At 32.2% G+C, this 16,751-nt stretch overlaps 1 protein-coding gene across 2 annotated transcripts in view; it reads right to left on the reverse strand.

Annotated features, from left to right (window-relative positions):
* Positions 1-698: 698 nt before the first annotated feature.
* The window catches only part of LOC130446272 (uncharacterized), a 98,982-nt gene continuing 82,929 nt past the window's right edge, over positions 699-16,751 (reverse strand). For both annotated transcript variants that reach the window (XM_056782407.1, XM_056782406.1), the window contains exon 23: positions 699-11,470. In XM_056782407.1, coding sequence (XP_056638385.1) covers positions 9,418-11,470 — 2,053 coding nt within the window. In that variant the 3' untranslated portion in view covers positions 699-9,417. The remainder of the gene's footprint in view (positions 11,471-16,751) is intronic.

Here is a 16,751-nt window from a genome sequence, read left to right on the forward strand (position 1 = left end):
TAATTTTGTGTGAGCCAACTAAGCATAGCAACTTGGTATAGCTTCCTACTGATCTATCGAAACAACATGTTGAATCGCCCTCGAACTGGCTCTAAAGTGTACCTTAAATTTGGTGCAAGCTTATCTACCAATTTGTTTTATTTATTTAAGAAATACAATTTAGGTTAGTAACCGAATAATATGTTTCATATCAGTTTTTAGGTATTGTAGGTCAGGGTTGTTTTGTTTAAAACGCATAAATAGGCGTTTTTTTTTCAAAAATTTTGTACTTGCCTAAAAGAAAAAATCATTCTCTTGCAAATAAAAATATTTAAATCAAATAGTAGGCATTACAAATTTTGAGCACGTAATTACTTCAGATTCATTTTTAAACAGTTTTCGAAAACGATAAACTTCCTGGAATATTCCTCGCAGTCACATTTCGCACTTCCTTAAAGATGGTTTTAGAGCTGCAAACTCCTGTAGGTGGAAACTGTTCAAAGGAAATTGAAAAAAGTAACCAAAAGGGTAACTATTTATAATAAAAGACGTTTATTTCAGAAATATTGTATTTTCTATAAATACAATCTTTGGTATATGTACAAAAAATATAATAAATGCATAGTCTGATATATATATATATATATATATATATATATATATATATATATATATATATATATATATATATATATATATATATATATATATATACCGCGATTAAATTCTAGAAGGAAATTTAAAAATTTAATAATTTAGAACACATTTAAATACACTAGTACATTAAACCCACATTATATTATCCACTTCTATTTTTATACCTAACCTAACCTCGGTTGAGATTGGTAAGTTGGTCGTGATAGATATTTGAAAACTACATTTAGTACTACATGCAACCCTTTCTACGAATTTCTATTAAAACATGTCATCACGTAGTTAGAATAGAAAAAAATTATCTTTACAACCTTACTTTTTGCACCTAGAAGCCTCAATGAGCAAGCAGAACAAGGGAAGACAATATACAATACAGATTCAAGAGGTATTTTACTGAATTTTGAAGCAATTTGTTAGTAAAGGAGCGTCGTCTTTTGAACTACATCTTCATTTCTCTAAAGAGGTTATTATTTATTGGATGGCAGATCAGGACTCTAAGATAGGTGGTAAAAGGCTAGCCACTTATAGGAGAAATGGTTATACCACATTGGCACTATAAGGAATCGTGCCAGCTGAGAACATGCTTCTTCGTCTAGTTTTTAGGATGAAGACAACGAGAAGCACGATCCAAAACACCGTAGCCATGGTTTTCCTTTTGGTCAAACTGTTTTACCTTCTTTGTTAGTGCGAGTGTATCCAGTGTTTTAACTTTTCTTTAGTTTCTAGATTGGAACCAAGTCACATGTCCAGTAACACTGAATTGTTATGGTGCTTTTCATTAATCCACTAGTGGATAAAGTGGTTTATCAGTGTATATGTTACCGACTAAACTCGATTTCAGGACAAACTAGTTTTGCCTAGGCTAAAATTCTTTCTATAGGCGATAAGATTATCTAGTATAGCCTAGTACAAACTAATTTGTTGTAAGTCCGATAGGATAAACCAGTTTAGCCTAGGTCAAACTAGTTGATCCTGATAAAAATATGGACACTCTAAAACGAACTAGTACGGCCTAGTCTAAACATTATAGTATATCTAGAAAGTCATGAGGTTAGGTTAGGAAATTCTAATTCGCCAACCAGAAAATACTTCACTGGCTCGAGCATCCGCTTTTAATAAAAACAATGTTGGGACCTTTTTTGAACTCCTGGGAAACCTAATGGACAAATATAAATTTTCTGCAAGCCGAATGTTTAATACAGATGAAACTGGCATAACTACAGTTCCCAATAAACAGCCCAAAATCCTCTCATTGAAAGGGAAGAAACAAATGGGACTGCTGGCATCAGCTGAACGTGGAACCTTGGTGACGGCAAAGGTCTGTTTTAGTGCGTCTGGGCAAAATGTGCCTCCTTTACTGATCTTCCCTCGCGTTAGAAAAGACCCGGCTTTTGAGAAGGGTCTTCCTCCAGACAGTCGGTGGTTGCACATCCTTCAGGATGGATGCAAGCTGAAATTTTCGCCCCAATATGGTTCGAGACTTTCTTGCGCCATGCTCGACCAACTAAAGAAAAACCAGTTCTACTTATATTAGATGGCCATGCCACTCATACACTCTTCGAAATGGCGCGAACAAATAACGTGCATATTTTGGTCATTCCGACTCACACATCCCATCGACTTCAATCATTGGACGTGGAGTTTATGAAGCCACTGAACACCTTTTATGCACAAACTGTGAGGTCGGGAAAGAATCACATTGAAAGATATCAGCTCTATTTTTGGGGAAGCATATATGAGGGTAGAGACTACACAGGCAGCAGTTGCGTCATTTAGAAGAACAGGGGTCTTCCCCTTCAATCAATCCTTATATTTTCCTTGAGGAAGCTTATGATGCCACTACAACTGATCGTCCACAACAAGAAAATACCTCCATACCAGCTGCTCCTCTAGACCAAACAACGCCATCAACATTTCATACAAGGCTAAGCCCATCTTCTCTTGTTACCACCCCTGAGGATATTCTATCTCTACCAAAAACAGTAGGTTGAAAAGAAACAAAAAACAGAAGAACTGGCAAGACGGCCGTAATAACCGATTCTCCTTATTTGAAAGAGCTTATGGATTCAAAAAATCCAACGACACGTCCGGTTAAAGAAGTTAAAAAAATTAACCTTTGAACCTTCCAGTAAAAGGGTGAAAAAGAACCGTCGCCATTCATCGTTTGATTCCGATATAGATGGGAAGCAGCTCTGCCAGGACTCCTCTGGCTCGGATTGCGAGTGGCATGAATCGGAAACCGAGAGTGGCGAAGAGGATGCAGAGCCAAAACTTTCTGCTGACTATGGGGTCGGTGATTTTGCTCTGGTCGAGATTGAAAATGAGAAAATAAAAAAAGAATTTGCTGCCAAAATACTAAGTTTGGATAATGCCTTTGTCGAGGTCTCATTTCTAAGAAATTTTAGAAAACATAAAGACATAGATAGAAGCTTAGTATACAAACATGAAATAAGAAGAAAATTTATGTATGCTGGTTCTGTGTAGGGGGCAGATCATTTTAAAATAAAAATTTATATTGTTATTATATTAAAACACTAGACTGCAATAAAAAAAACCTAAAAATTTAAAGTTCCATTATTGCGAGTGTTTAAAATTTGTGATATTTATTAAAGTAATAATTTAATAAAGTAATAGAATGTATGAAAAACTGTTAATTGGTTGTTAACCCTCACACTTTGCCCCACATTCCCCTATTGTTTTAATAAAAATGATTATTTTTCTAATAACAGAATATTTTATTCAGTTTATCTATTTATTTTGATTTTCAAAATATACTATAATTTTCTTCAATTTCTTATTTCTTAGACCTTTTGATATATTAGTGCATCTGAATGTTCTTGATTTTAGGTCTCTTCTGTTTCAAAATTAGTTTTTTTTTTAATAGTTTTTATTTTAACAAACGCTTGACGAAAAGTCGAAACATCAAAATTTATCTTTCTTTTAAAAACTATCAAAAAAACTAATTTGAAACAGAAGAGTCTTAAAATCAAGAACATTTAGATGCATTACTATAATGTTTAGACTAGGCCATATTAGTTTATTCTAGAGTATCCATATTTCAGGATCAACTAGTTTGACCTGCTAGTTAATCCTATCGCCTATAGGAAGAACTAGTTTAGATTATAAAACTTCAATGATAAGGTAATTATGGATAAACAATTTATAATATTTTAGTATTATTTTAATGGCAAAGATATAAAATTATCCTTAGTAATAATGAAAGTTTAATAATTTCATTAAAATACTAAAAGTTTCAAGTATCTATTTACAAAATTAAAAATTAGGTTATGTATAAGAGACAGAATTGAAAATCAGTGCTCCCCAACAGAATTTTGAATCCCAACGTGTTTTATTAGCACTGCGAACGGATAATTTCAAACTGCGCATGAAACTGGTGACAGGACATTACCAACGGTTCCAGAAATTCATGCAATTGATTATATTATATCACAAATTATCAAAATGTGGGTTTAACTACTATGACTTATTAATATTCAACACCTGGCGATGAAATTCTAGTCACAAATTGAATACACACATTTGCACATTGAAGAAATTGAGAAAAATATGCGAATATTGAGAAACCCAAGCTTATTCCACATGGTTTAACAATGAAATCGTTCTAATTTATATAACATTTTGATACGGATATATAATTATCTTGATATTAGTTACCTAATCATTTCTATATCAGTTATCCTGTACCAGATCTGATGTGAAGTACTGAGCATAATTGACATTATCCAATTATGACTAGAAAACGTTTTAGAAACGTGTAGCTTCAACCAGCAAAACATTCATACCATTGTGATCTATAGAAAATCTGGCGAAAGGAACATCACAAAATCTATAGTCCCTTAAAACTGAAAAATACGAAAAAAGATGAAGAAGAAAAATTGAGTAAAAATAAAATACTACTAGATTAAAAAGAAAGGCTAAAAACTAAGATTTTATATTTAGAAGATTTATTCATAAATGAAACAAAACCAGACTAGTCAGGGGGACATTTTCTTATCGTTAATGGTAAGTACTAACATTCTAAAAACATTTTATTCTGTTGATTAAATTAATCAATATAATATGTAATCATTTTTCACCACATAAAGGACAGTAATACACATTTTCGTCATTTTTTGGTTTCTTAAGAGTCATATTTAACATCATTCATCAGTCTTTTAGCAAATTTCGTTTCTTCTTTTTTTTCGTAGTTTCTGAATCAGCTTTAAGAGACTATCAATTTATCAAATTTGTGATGTTACTTCTATAAATCACAATGGTATGAATGTTTTGCTTATTGAAGCTACACATATTGGTGAAAATGCATTGGTATCTGTACTGGTCACAGTTGTGTTTGTCGCTGAACAATATTGGGAGGTTTCTAAGACGTTTTCTGGTATTGGCTGGTCATAATTGGATATCAATTGTGTTCAGTACTTCATATCAATCTAGTACAGGATGACTGAATCTTGTTGCAACTGTAAAGCTACTCAAAAAAGAGAATAGCTCTGAAATAATACCGAAGGCACTTCCCAAAACTTCTTGTAGTTCTTATTATTGTTGTATTAATAATTAAAAAGATTAATCATAGTAGCGCCATATATGTGGAGACCTCCGAAACAGCTCACTTGAGAGCATTGTAAACTGCAATGTCTCATGACAATAAGTTTGTCTAATTTCAGTTATGTTATTTTATGAATAAAGTAATCTTGTATAAACTCTTAATCGAGTAACATCAGAAGAAGTAGACGCTACTAAGTAACTGAATTTTTTTGGAATTGTACCTCTACTGTTGTAGTTGGCAACATCTGGGCAGGAGTCATGTTCGTTACAGAAGCTACCGCCGAAATGTAACAGGGGGACATTTTCTTATCGGTAACGGTAAGTACTAACATTCTATAAACATTTTATTCTGTCGACTGATCAGTAATTTTGCTGCGGGATCTTGAAATATTTGCTGTTGCGTATACTTACCCACAGTGCTGCGAAAAAAAAATCCTGAAAAATATTAATATCAAGAAGAGTCTCGTCGAAAATTTCAATTTCCCATTTGATTAACATGGAATTTTTTTTCTAACTTTGGAATTCATTAACTCTTTTAACAAGTCATCGGACTAGTTGAGTCAGAACATATTTGTAGAGGTCTACAAAAAAAGATTCTCATCATTTTTTGATATATTCACTTTTTCAAAAGTTATTTAACGCTAAAGATGTATTGATTTAAAATTTTTACATTTTTCTAATTTTCCAAAGCAACCATCAACTTCTTGAGAAAATTTAGTAGGACTTTTTTTGTAAAACATTTAATTTCCTATAACTTATCTCCTAAAAAATTTTCGATGTTTTTTACATATCATAAGTTATTTGTAAAAAACTAAAAACTTCCCATAACTTTTCAACGGCTTGACCGATTTGATCACAGTTGACGTCATTCTAAAGGGCTTGACTGAACTTAGATTTTGACTACTGTTTGGACCGATTCGGATCGGTAGATTTTGTCTTATCTCTTGAAAAATTTCTAATATTTTTTACAGATCGTAACTCACGAACGAATCAACCGATTTTGACCGGCTTGGTGGCGATCGACGTGATTTTTTGATGTTTGAGCTGATTAGTTTTTCGAATCGGTCGGTAAAGCCGTTTAGTTATTCCAAAAAAACCATATTAAAAAATTTTTTTTCGTAGTTTTTTTAAGTCAAAATCTAAGTTCAGTCTAGCCCTTTCAAATGGCGTCAACCGCGATTAAATCAGTCAAGCCGTTCAAAAGTTATGGGAGGTTTTTAGTTTTTTACAAATAACTTACGATCTGTAAAAAATTTCGAAAATTTTTCAAGGAATAAGTTATAGGAAATTAAATTTTCTACAAAAAAAGTTGTATTAAATTTTATCACAAAGTTGATGGTTTCGTCGGAAAATTAGAAAAATGTAAAAATTTTAAATGAATCCATCTTTAGCGTTAAATAACTTTTGAAAAAGTAAATATATCAAAAAATTATAAGAATTCTTTTTTGTAGAGCCTTCAATTCTCTACAAAAATATGGTTCGACTCAAGTAGTCCGATGACTTGTTAGTTAAAGAGTTAATGAATTCCAAAGTTAATCAAATAAGAAATTGAAATTTTCGACGCGGCATCCCTTGATATTAAGAGCTCTATATTTTACAGGATTTTTTTCCGTCATTTCAAAAATATTAATGAGAAAAAAGATAATCGATTTTTTTGAAACAGTATAGTGTATATGTTTTATGATTTTATTATAAAATGGAATCATTTATAACAATTAGAAACTATTGGTTGCTATTTTATAATAATTTAAAGTATGCCTATAGTTAAATTTTGAAATATCGCAAATTTTTCAAAATTTCGTGTAATTAACGTTGATCTTATCAATCAATAATCGATTACTTCACTTTGCGTTTTATCTTCTCACTATTCGACTAAAGTTTTCGAACGATGCGATTGTTGTTTGCTTTTTAAATTTTTTTAGCGTTAAATGGATCTATGAGCTATTTAGAATAGGATGTTATGCCGGTCCAAAATTTACTTTTTTCGATGTCTGACAGGGTTAGAGCCCTTCGCCGTAGCAGAGGGAAAATACCCACTATCAGAATTACATAGCTTGTCAGAAAACCTAATAACAATGAAGAATAAAGTTTTACTTCAACCTCGATAGTTAAGAAAATATATGTTAAGTTTACATTTATACATTTTTTTAGTTATTGAAATCAAATTGAATTCATAGACACTGGAGTTTCAATTAATACGTAAGTAGACAATAGCCTCCTCGATCGCCAAATCTGATGCCATGTTATATCTAGTTTCGGGAATTCAAAAAGGATCCTATTTATGTCCCTTTAATCCCAGCTGACCTTTTTCGAAATAAGAAGCAGCTTTTACTTGAGATACATTGATTACTGGGTTGCCAGCGACCTGGAAAATCAGGGAAAGTCAGGGAATTGCTAAATGGTCAGGAAAAGTCAGGGAAATTTGGAAATATTCTCAAAAAGTCAGTGAAATTTACAAAAAATTTCAAAAAGTCAGGGAAAATCCTAAAATAAAGTAAAATCTGGAGTAACTCCAGATTTTAGAAAATCCTTGCGCTACGTCTCACCAGATGGCGCTTCTGAAATATTTTGCTGTGTTTCTCACTAGTTGGCGCCTCTGAAAAGAATTTTTTTTGGTGCCTCTGAAAAAGAATGTTGCTTTAATTTAATTCTTAGCTTCTAGATTAGATGGATTAATCTGCTTCTGTTAGTTATTTTCTCTTTCTAAGTTTTTATTAATTTTTTATAAAAATCAATCTGAAGCTAATTGAAAATGCTTTTAAATTAATTTAATTAATGCAAATAATAATGATTAATACTACTATTAACATTAAGTAATCCAAGCTGATTTTGCGCGTACCTTTTGGTCAGGGAATTTTTTGAGTTTTGGTCAGGGAAAGTCAGGAAATTTATCAGGCAAATTTTGCTGGGAACCTTGGATTAGAAAAAACGAATATTGTTTTGACGGGCACCCAGTGATGAATGGTGCTTACGTGTATTATCATTCATAGGTTTTCATGTAGAATTGAATTGTTCTTCTGTTGGATGTATTATTTCTAACGCTATTAATAATGATACACCCGGTATTTAACGCCTTTATCTCGGAAACGGTTTGTACGATTTTTATAAGTTTTTCTGTACAAACTTCCGTCGGTATTCTGGTAATATTTACATTGTTGTTAGATCTTTCCTTTTTCCTGAAAAATAATGAAATGTGTTATTTCAAATAGATCACTCTATATATTTTGTGTTTTTTGAATTATTTTTGTTGAAGTTTATTGAAAATCACAATGGATCGTTTATCTGAAAAAGAACAATTTGATATTTTAATAATATTAGGATATGGTGATAGACGTAGAAGTCAACAAGATAATAATTTATATCCTAACCGAAATCCCATAACAAGATCTATTGTCAGTAAATTGGTAAAAAAGTAGAACGAAGAAAAACTGCATCAACTGAAAACAAATCTTTAGATGTTTGTGTCCTGTTAGAAGACGATCTACACTTGAGTACTGGACAAGTATCGACACTATGCGTGTGTGGTGAGGCAATGGCCCCCGCGATCACCCGACATGAATCCTTTAGACTATTTTCTGTCGGGTTACTTAAAAAACATAGTTTACAAAACAAAACCTGCCAATATTCAGGAATTAAAAGATAGGATTACTACAAAGATGAGAAGAATTAAGAAGTCAGGGATGTTGCAAAATGTATAGACAACATGTTGAGCATCTGCTATAATCGTCTTTACTGTATGTTTTCTAAAATTCGTAATTTTTCTGCTTCACAAATGTGGATCTACTTCTAACATAACACAAACATTTAAAGTTTTAACTTAAATGTACAAAATTTATTGTAACTTTGTTGGAGGTACTGTAAATGTAACTATAACTTCGAAATTATGGCATTTAGGTATAGATATAACAAAGTTCATTATTTTTCCGGAAAAAGATCTAACAACAATGTAAATACCACCATTATACAGGCCGTATCACAAGACAAACCGTTTCCGAGATAATTCAGTGGTTCCATACATAAAACTCACTCTGTATGACAAACATAAAGCCATTTTCTTGTTATTTTTGGTTTAGTGAATCATGCACGTTTTTTACCTATTTAATTTTTATACTTTTTGATTCATAATAATAATAATAATAATGGATCAAATATAAAACGCAATATTAGGTAATCGATTATTATTAATCAACTTATGATATATCATCGAAGAACGCATCATTTGATTCAACTAGCGCTACTTTTATTCTCGAATTTTTGTTGCAGCGTTGCAACATTCGAATTCGACCTTGCTGCGTTCCGAAAACCCGTCGAACTTTTCGCACTGTTGCCGGTATCAGAATTGTTTTTACCGAGTTTATTAGCTACCACTTCACTTTTTTTTTCTTGCGATTTGGAATTCACAGGTTTGAGGTTATTTTTAACTTTAGATAAGGGCACTGTAGGTTTAGCACTTGTTATAGTTGGTTTTTTATTTACCGAACCACCACCTAATACGTCGGGCGGTTTAGAGGAATTAGTGTTGCAGCTGGTTACTAAATCCGGGCTGTTCGTAACCGAACGATTGGTTTTTTGTACCGGGGGAGTCGGCCTCGTAGGAGACGGCTTTCTAGTGCGCAAATTTGGAGGAGTAATTTGTCTACTGATTGACTTAGGAGGTGTTTTATTTGTTGGGGAAGAGGATGTTTTTGATTTGTTTCTTTCTGGTGACATATCGATTTTTTTTAAATTTATTTGTGCTGGTTTAAACCCCGTCGTTAATGGTTTGTTTGGTGGTTTAGTATCTGCTTTGAAAGAACTTAAATTAGGTTTAATTTCTTCTACTTTTTTCAGTTCTTCTTTTACGGGCACGTTTATAGAAGATGGTAGAATATATCCACTAGAAGTTGAACTGGCACTAGATTTTAAATTTCCGCTCATATTACTGTACTCGCTGTCCGGATAATGTAAAGTTGACGTATTTACGTACGTTTCAGAGGAATCTGGTGACAATTGATTTTTCATTTTCTCTTCTTCTTCCCTTTTCTTTCTAGCTAAAGTCGAAGTCGAATATATTGAATCGAAATTTCTGTTTTGTATTTCTGTAACTATTTCTCCCAGTAAACCCATACTTTCACTGGAACTAGAATTGTTCGGATGTGTTTCGGGCGATTTAAGGGGTATTGGAGATACGGGAGATTCCTCTATTACTGCATAAATATTATCTCCACTGGGATTGTTCTTAGCTAAGGAAATTTCTTCATTTAAACAGTCATCATATTGATCGGAGTTGTCAGATTTCTCTTGCGATTCCTCTAATGAGGGTCTCGGGGGTGGTGGGTTTTTAGGACGATTCCCAGAAGGTATACTAACAGGTCTTTTGAATCCACTAGGTTGCCGCATAGAGCCGAATGTCTGTATATGCGGTCTGTCGCTTTGTTTTGTAGCACGCATGCTCTGTGCGCGCATAACCACATTTTTAGTACCTATGTTATCGACTGGTAAGGCTGTTACGGAAATTTCTATGTGAGTTTGAGGTATGGGGTTAGAAATTTCTATGTTACGTAAAGTTTCTTTATCTTTTACTTTGGTGGCTTTTACTTGATTCGATTTTTGAACTACAGAAGGTTTTTTATCTACTGGTTTTAGAAAAGAAGCTATTCTATTCAAAGTACTGGTACTAACACTTTCTTTAGGACGTTTTGATTCTTCCGACATATTTGTTGTTGAAACGTTGGAAGTGGATAAAGTATTTGGTGTGGATAGAGGCCTTGATACTTCTACAGGAGCTTGAGGGGCGGCTCTGATGGGAACCTTTGGAGCATTTTTTAAAGGTGACACTAGTTCTTTAGCTGTACAAGTAGAATTCTCTAGTATTGGAGATGAAATTATTGGTTTTGCTTGACTTCCAGGATTAGGTGGTGGTAAAGCAGGAGCCGCAGATACGTTGTTTACAGTAGATACTCCTCCAGACAGTGTATTACTCTTTCTAAAGGAGTTATATTTCTGGATTGAATTGCTAAATATGCCTTGTTTCGGTTCTTGGGAAGTTGTTACTTTTGTAGATTTGGGAATTGGGGTAACAACAGGCGGAGGAGGTGCGGATCGATTTGGTTGCACTTCGTTCTTCAATGGACTGATTGAAAATCCTTTGAAATTACCAAAGAAGTTATTAGATAGACCGATAAAACCACCTGGTGGAGGCGACTCTTCTCGAAGTAGTGAATGATTGTCTTCTGTTCTTTTTGCTTCTTCTGATGCGAACGGTGGTGGCCCTCTTGATTTTGAAGGAGATTTCGACCTGTCAATATAACAAATAAAATGCGTTACTAACAAAAAAATAACCTCAATTTGATCAATAATAAATAAAAATCAATTGTTTAGTTGATAAGGAAAATCAAAGACAACCAATTATAGGAATCGCAAAGCGGCTTAGGCAAGGAAAAAGTAGACGAGACTATGTATTTATCTTGAAACAAATAATACAGAAAAAAACTAAAAACAAATAAAAAAGTATATCTCGGTTTTATAGAAATCTAAAAAGTATTTGACAGCGTTCGAGGAAACCAAAACAACAAAGAGGAGTTGATGATTATGATAATGGATAATGTATTGAAAGAAGTGAAATAGAATTATGGAAATAATTGGAATCTCTGAATTGTTTTTACAGACGATTTAGCTAACAATGAAAATGAATTGAAATATAATTTACTAATATTTAAACATGTATTAAAATCGAGGAACATGAATATCAATATGGAAAAGACAACAATAATGGTAGTGAAGAAACAAAAACAAATCGAAATAGATGAAATATAGTTGGAACCAGTGAAAAGATTCGAATATTTATATAGAACGAGGTGAATGAAGGAATCAGCGCGGCAGTCAAACTTTATTATGCGTTGAAAAGAAATTTTCTGTAAAGAAATATGATAAAAAACCAACATGAACATGTATAAATGAATAAGAAACGAAAAGATAGAATAAAAATTGAAAAACAAAGGATTAGATGGTTTGGACACTTTCGTAGAATGGAGAACAATAGACCGGTAGAAGGGATTTGACAAGAAATGGAAAAGAGAAAAATGGGACGACCAAAGAAATCTTGGGAAAATACAATTGCATTTAGGAGAAAGAAAAATGGCATGGATATAAGAAATAGAAAGTAAACACCCTAGTAGTTTAAATTTTCATTCAATCTGTCTATTTTATACTGAGTTTCAATTTTTATTATAATTTGTTTTCTCTTTAAATTTGAGTAAAAACCAGTTTTGCAACATATTTTCAATACCTACTTGATGTAAATTTTTTCCTCAAAATATACTGGTTTTCAAAACCTCTAGTTAGTGGACATTATAAAAATGTATTTTAAAATTACATAATTGAAATAATACAGGGTGAGTCATGAGGAACTTTACGTAATTCTATCATATGTAGAATCCCTCAGGGAGGGCTACCAAAAAGTGTCATCTTTTCTAGTGTAGGCTAAAACAACTTTTATTTTTTTAGCTACTACGAAAATATCGTCCAAGATGACGAAAAAAAAAAATTCTGGTAAAGTTTGAGCTCTTAATATCAATATTTAGAAGTGCAGCATCGTGATTTTTTATTTCCCGTTTAAATTACACGGGATTTTTTTTTTGGAATTCTAATGTATTTCAACGAATTATTATAGTAAAAAGAAATAGATATTTCTGTAGGAAATTAAACGGCCTACAAAAAAGGTTTTTCTCAATAAATTCTGAACGTAAAAATGAAAAGAAAAATCATATTTTATGTGTTTAAAACTTTTTTTGCAGTTTTGAAGACCAACAGTGGTTCAGAAAATATACATACGTTACCATTTTGCAACACGGTTTTTTTTATAAATGAACGTTCATGTAGAAAAAAATATGCTTTTTGTTTTAGTTCAGTAACATGTAAAAAATTTAGTTAAAGTTTACAAAAAGCGAAAAAAAACATATTTGGGAACTCATGGGTTACGTTGTTTAAAAATACATCGCGGAAAAACTTCGTGACACGTGATTTATAAATATCAAGATTAGATTATGTTGTAGGTACTCATTATAACTCATAAAAGTTTTCATTGGTTAATTATGTAGTTCCATAATTAGTTCTTGCATATGAAAAATATATTATACAGGATGCAATAATCAATACGAATCCCTAAATTAATATTTCCAAAGCCAGTCCTGGAATTTCTAAGTTTAGCTAATACCATCATGAAAAAACTTGAAAAAGCAAATGAGCTGTAAATGTAAAGTTCTTCATGACCCTCCCTGTATAAATACCTACCTTATTGTGCGTATATTTGTAAACATTCTTTTGGAACAGAAAAAAAAACACATTTCTTAACGCATGCAAAACAAAAAGTAAGAAGAAATAGAAAGAGCAGAAATATATTACAAAAGTTTACAAAAGTAGCACTACATAAAGAAGAAAGCAACTACACTACAGAGAAGTGAAGTAAAAAACATAATACAAAATTTAAAATAAAATGTACTGGACAACATTGATAAGAGTGTTTGTGAAAAAAGTGTTAGCGAAGTTATTCAAAACAATTAATAATTGGTTTAGAAAATTAGTTCTGAAAATAAAATTAGTATATAAAACGTGACAAATTTTCTAAATCCTGATGTTTCTTTCCTTTTGTTCTTGCTCCACAAAAATTAGGGAATTTCATAAATTTTGGAATCATATTAAAAATTTTGTTTTATTCTCTGAGTTCTGAGTATTAATGTTTTCATTATAGCAGACCGTTTATTTACATTGTTTCTTTGGAATATATTTTAGGAAGGTCTATTTATTTATTGGTCTTGTTTCTTTATTTTCTAGAACTTTTGAAAATTTTTTGGAACATATAAGGAGTTTGTGTATTGCAGTTCAGTTCAGTCTATAACAAATAGTCGTAGTGAATAAATTATTCAAGTTAGTGTTAAGTGATATTGATAAGTGAATTATTAGAAGTTAGTGTAGTGTATAGTGTTTAAATAAATTAAGGACGTAAGAGACCCCACGAATAGAAATCGTATAAATAACTAAGAAAAACATTACAGTGAATAGTCTATAAGTCACTAAAGTGGATCAGAAAACATCGAATGACGGTATTTATTGTGGAAGATCTTATGGTCATTCATTGTTATCGTAATTTCTAATTGTTTGGTTAGAAACATACCAAGCGGTTTTACTTAACATACGGAGTGTTGTTTAGGGACGATCCCCTGTAATCGATGGAATGTTCAATTTCTTGGGTATATTTGCAACTGCTTCGACTAAAGTCGACAATGACATTCTCAAGGTCGTGAAAACGAAGACTGGAGTATTTGCTTGGCTGTTTTTGACTTCATGTTTATGAGACACAATAAATGATAGCACTTCTGAGTGAGCTTTAATTTTCTCACATTTTCTTCATACAGATAGTTAGAGCGGCGTGTTGTACGAGTGATTATGTTTTTTCACTCATGCACTTACAAGAGCTTTGGCGTCTCTTTTTTCGGAAGCCATAGCCTTGACAGGGATAGTGTCATCTTCCTTGTATATTTTCTGAAGTTGGTGCTTCCTCGTACCAGGTTTTTCCCAAAAATAAACAACCAGGTTCCACAATATCACTTACATTGTGTCAAATTGCCGCGTGTTAATACTGATCTAGTGGAAGGCACTTTCTCAGATGAAGACAGATCTCTTGAAGTATTCAATTTGTCGCTACATACACTTCTTGTACCATTGTTAACTAATGAAACTGTGGAACGTTCCTCTTTACAGTAGCAAGGGCCTCATCTTTTCGTGATCTCTTGTTATCTTCAGGGTTTTGAAGTTTTTCGTTTGTGTTATCTTGGCATAAGGCACACGGACCAGTCGATACCACTCTTCCGCTTTCTGAACTGCTGTTCATCAACAGACACATTTAAATCTAATAACTTAAATCTCGACTTAATTATTTTGGATTAAAAAAAAACATTTTGAGTACATGTGTTTGCCTCGGTTAATGTTCATGCTCAGTCTTATTCCAGGAGCGACAAGTGAAAACACAATTAATGACGGCATATCTGAGTGAGCTCTTTTTCTTCATACAGGTAGCTAGAACAGTATGTTTTAAGAGTAATTATGTTTTTTCACCTATGCACTTACAAGAGCTTTGGTGTCTCTTTTTTTGGAAGCCATAGCCTTGACAGGGGTAATGTCATCTTCATTGGAAATTTTCTGAAAATGGTGGTGGTGGTGGTGGTAATTAATCTCAGAATTTATGAATTTCCACAACTTTTGTAAAGCAGTTAATAATTTTAGAATTACGTAAGGCAGTGTTTAAATTTTATATAACAAAAAAATTTAATACTACGAGATCAATTTTGTCTCTAGAGTTAATACATTAAAATCAAATTATTCTAACTTATGAATAAGATTTAAAAAACTGAATCATTAGTCATGCATAAAAAACTACATAAAAATAACATTCACAAAAAGACCCAAAACCATTTAAAATGGATTTATAGGAGAAGAGTATTTTTTGAGACTGAATTTAGAGCTGGTAATGCAAAATCTCAAAAAAATATTACCAAAACATTATCAAAGTTTTTATATTTCATGTAACGGGTGTCCGATGGCAGAATGAGGATTTGTTTGCATAAAAAATAATCCAAAATAAGATATATTGCAGGATAGCTTGAATAAGAATAAATTTTCTAACCATGCGCTGCCAGGACGATAAAAACGGATAATCTCATTATCATTTACCAATAATAAAATTGTTATTTATACTTTTGTTGAACACAACCAGATAATATTCCAAGATGACTAAATAAGGATTCCCACCCTGTATGCAGATACATAAGAAAAACGAGAATTAGAGGTACAAAAAGCTAAAGGAAGATGGCACCATGAAGAAGATGAAAAGTTGATGGTTAGCCCACTTTACTGTAACTGTCATTGAAGAAGAGGATTATTTTGCAATAGTTTAAATATATTTTTATATTTACAAAACATATTTACATAAATGAAAAATGATATGATTATATAGCACCTGGGATCGTGAAGGGGATACCTAGAAGTAGATGCGAAATTATTCTTATTTGAAAAAGTTATCCAGCCATATTATGTGCATTTCAAGTACAAAAAGAATAATAAATTTCTATTTGCAGAAGTGATTTATTTCGTTTGATTTGAAAAGTATAAATTAACCTTTCCAAGTACCAGCAACATTATCAAGTCTTTTCGCCAGATCTTTGACAGATAGAACATTTGCATGATCGCTATCGTCTAAAACAGTCTCACATGTTAAAGGGCTGTTACCGCCAACTTCATCGGTTTGAACGGGTGAAAGATTTGTATTTAACTTTAAATGTTTTAAATTTTTTAATGAGAATCTTCGTTCGGATTTGGGATCAATTTTAGGGTCCATTGGGACTTTATTGTCGCATATATCGTCATTCACAACTAAATTCTTATCATCGTTCATAATTTTGTTTGAAATACGTCTCAACTTTTTGATGGATTTTAAAGAAAGTCTGCATTCAGATTTTACGTCGTTTTTATTGATAGTATTACTCCTATAAATACATTCGTTATTAGTTGATGAAACTGATCCG

This window comes from Diorhabda sublineata, chromosome 7 (genome assembly GCF_026230105.1).
Source record: "Diorhabda sublineata isolate icDioSubl1.1 chromosome 7, icDioSubl1.1, whole genome shotgun sequence".
In the NCBI taxonomy this organism is placed as follows: domain Eukaryota; kingdom Metazoa; phylum Arthropoda; class Insecta; order Coleoptera; family Chrysomelidae; genus Diorhabda; species Diorhabda sublineata.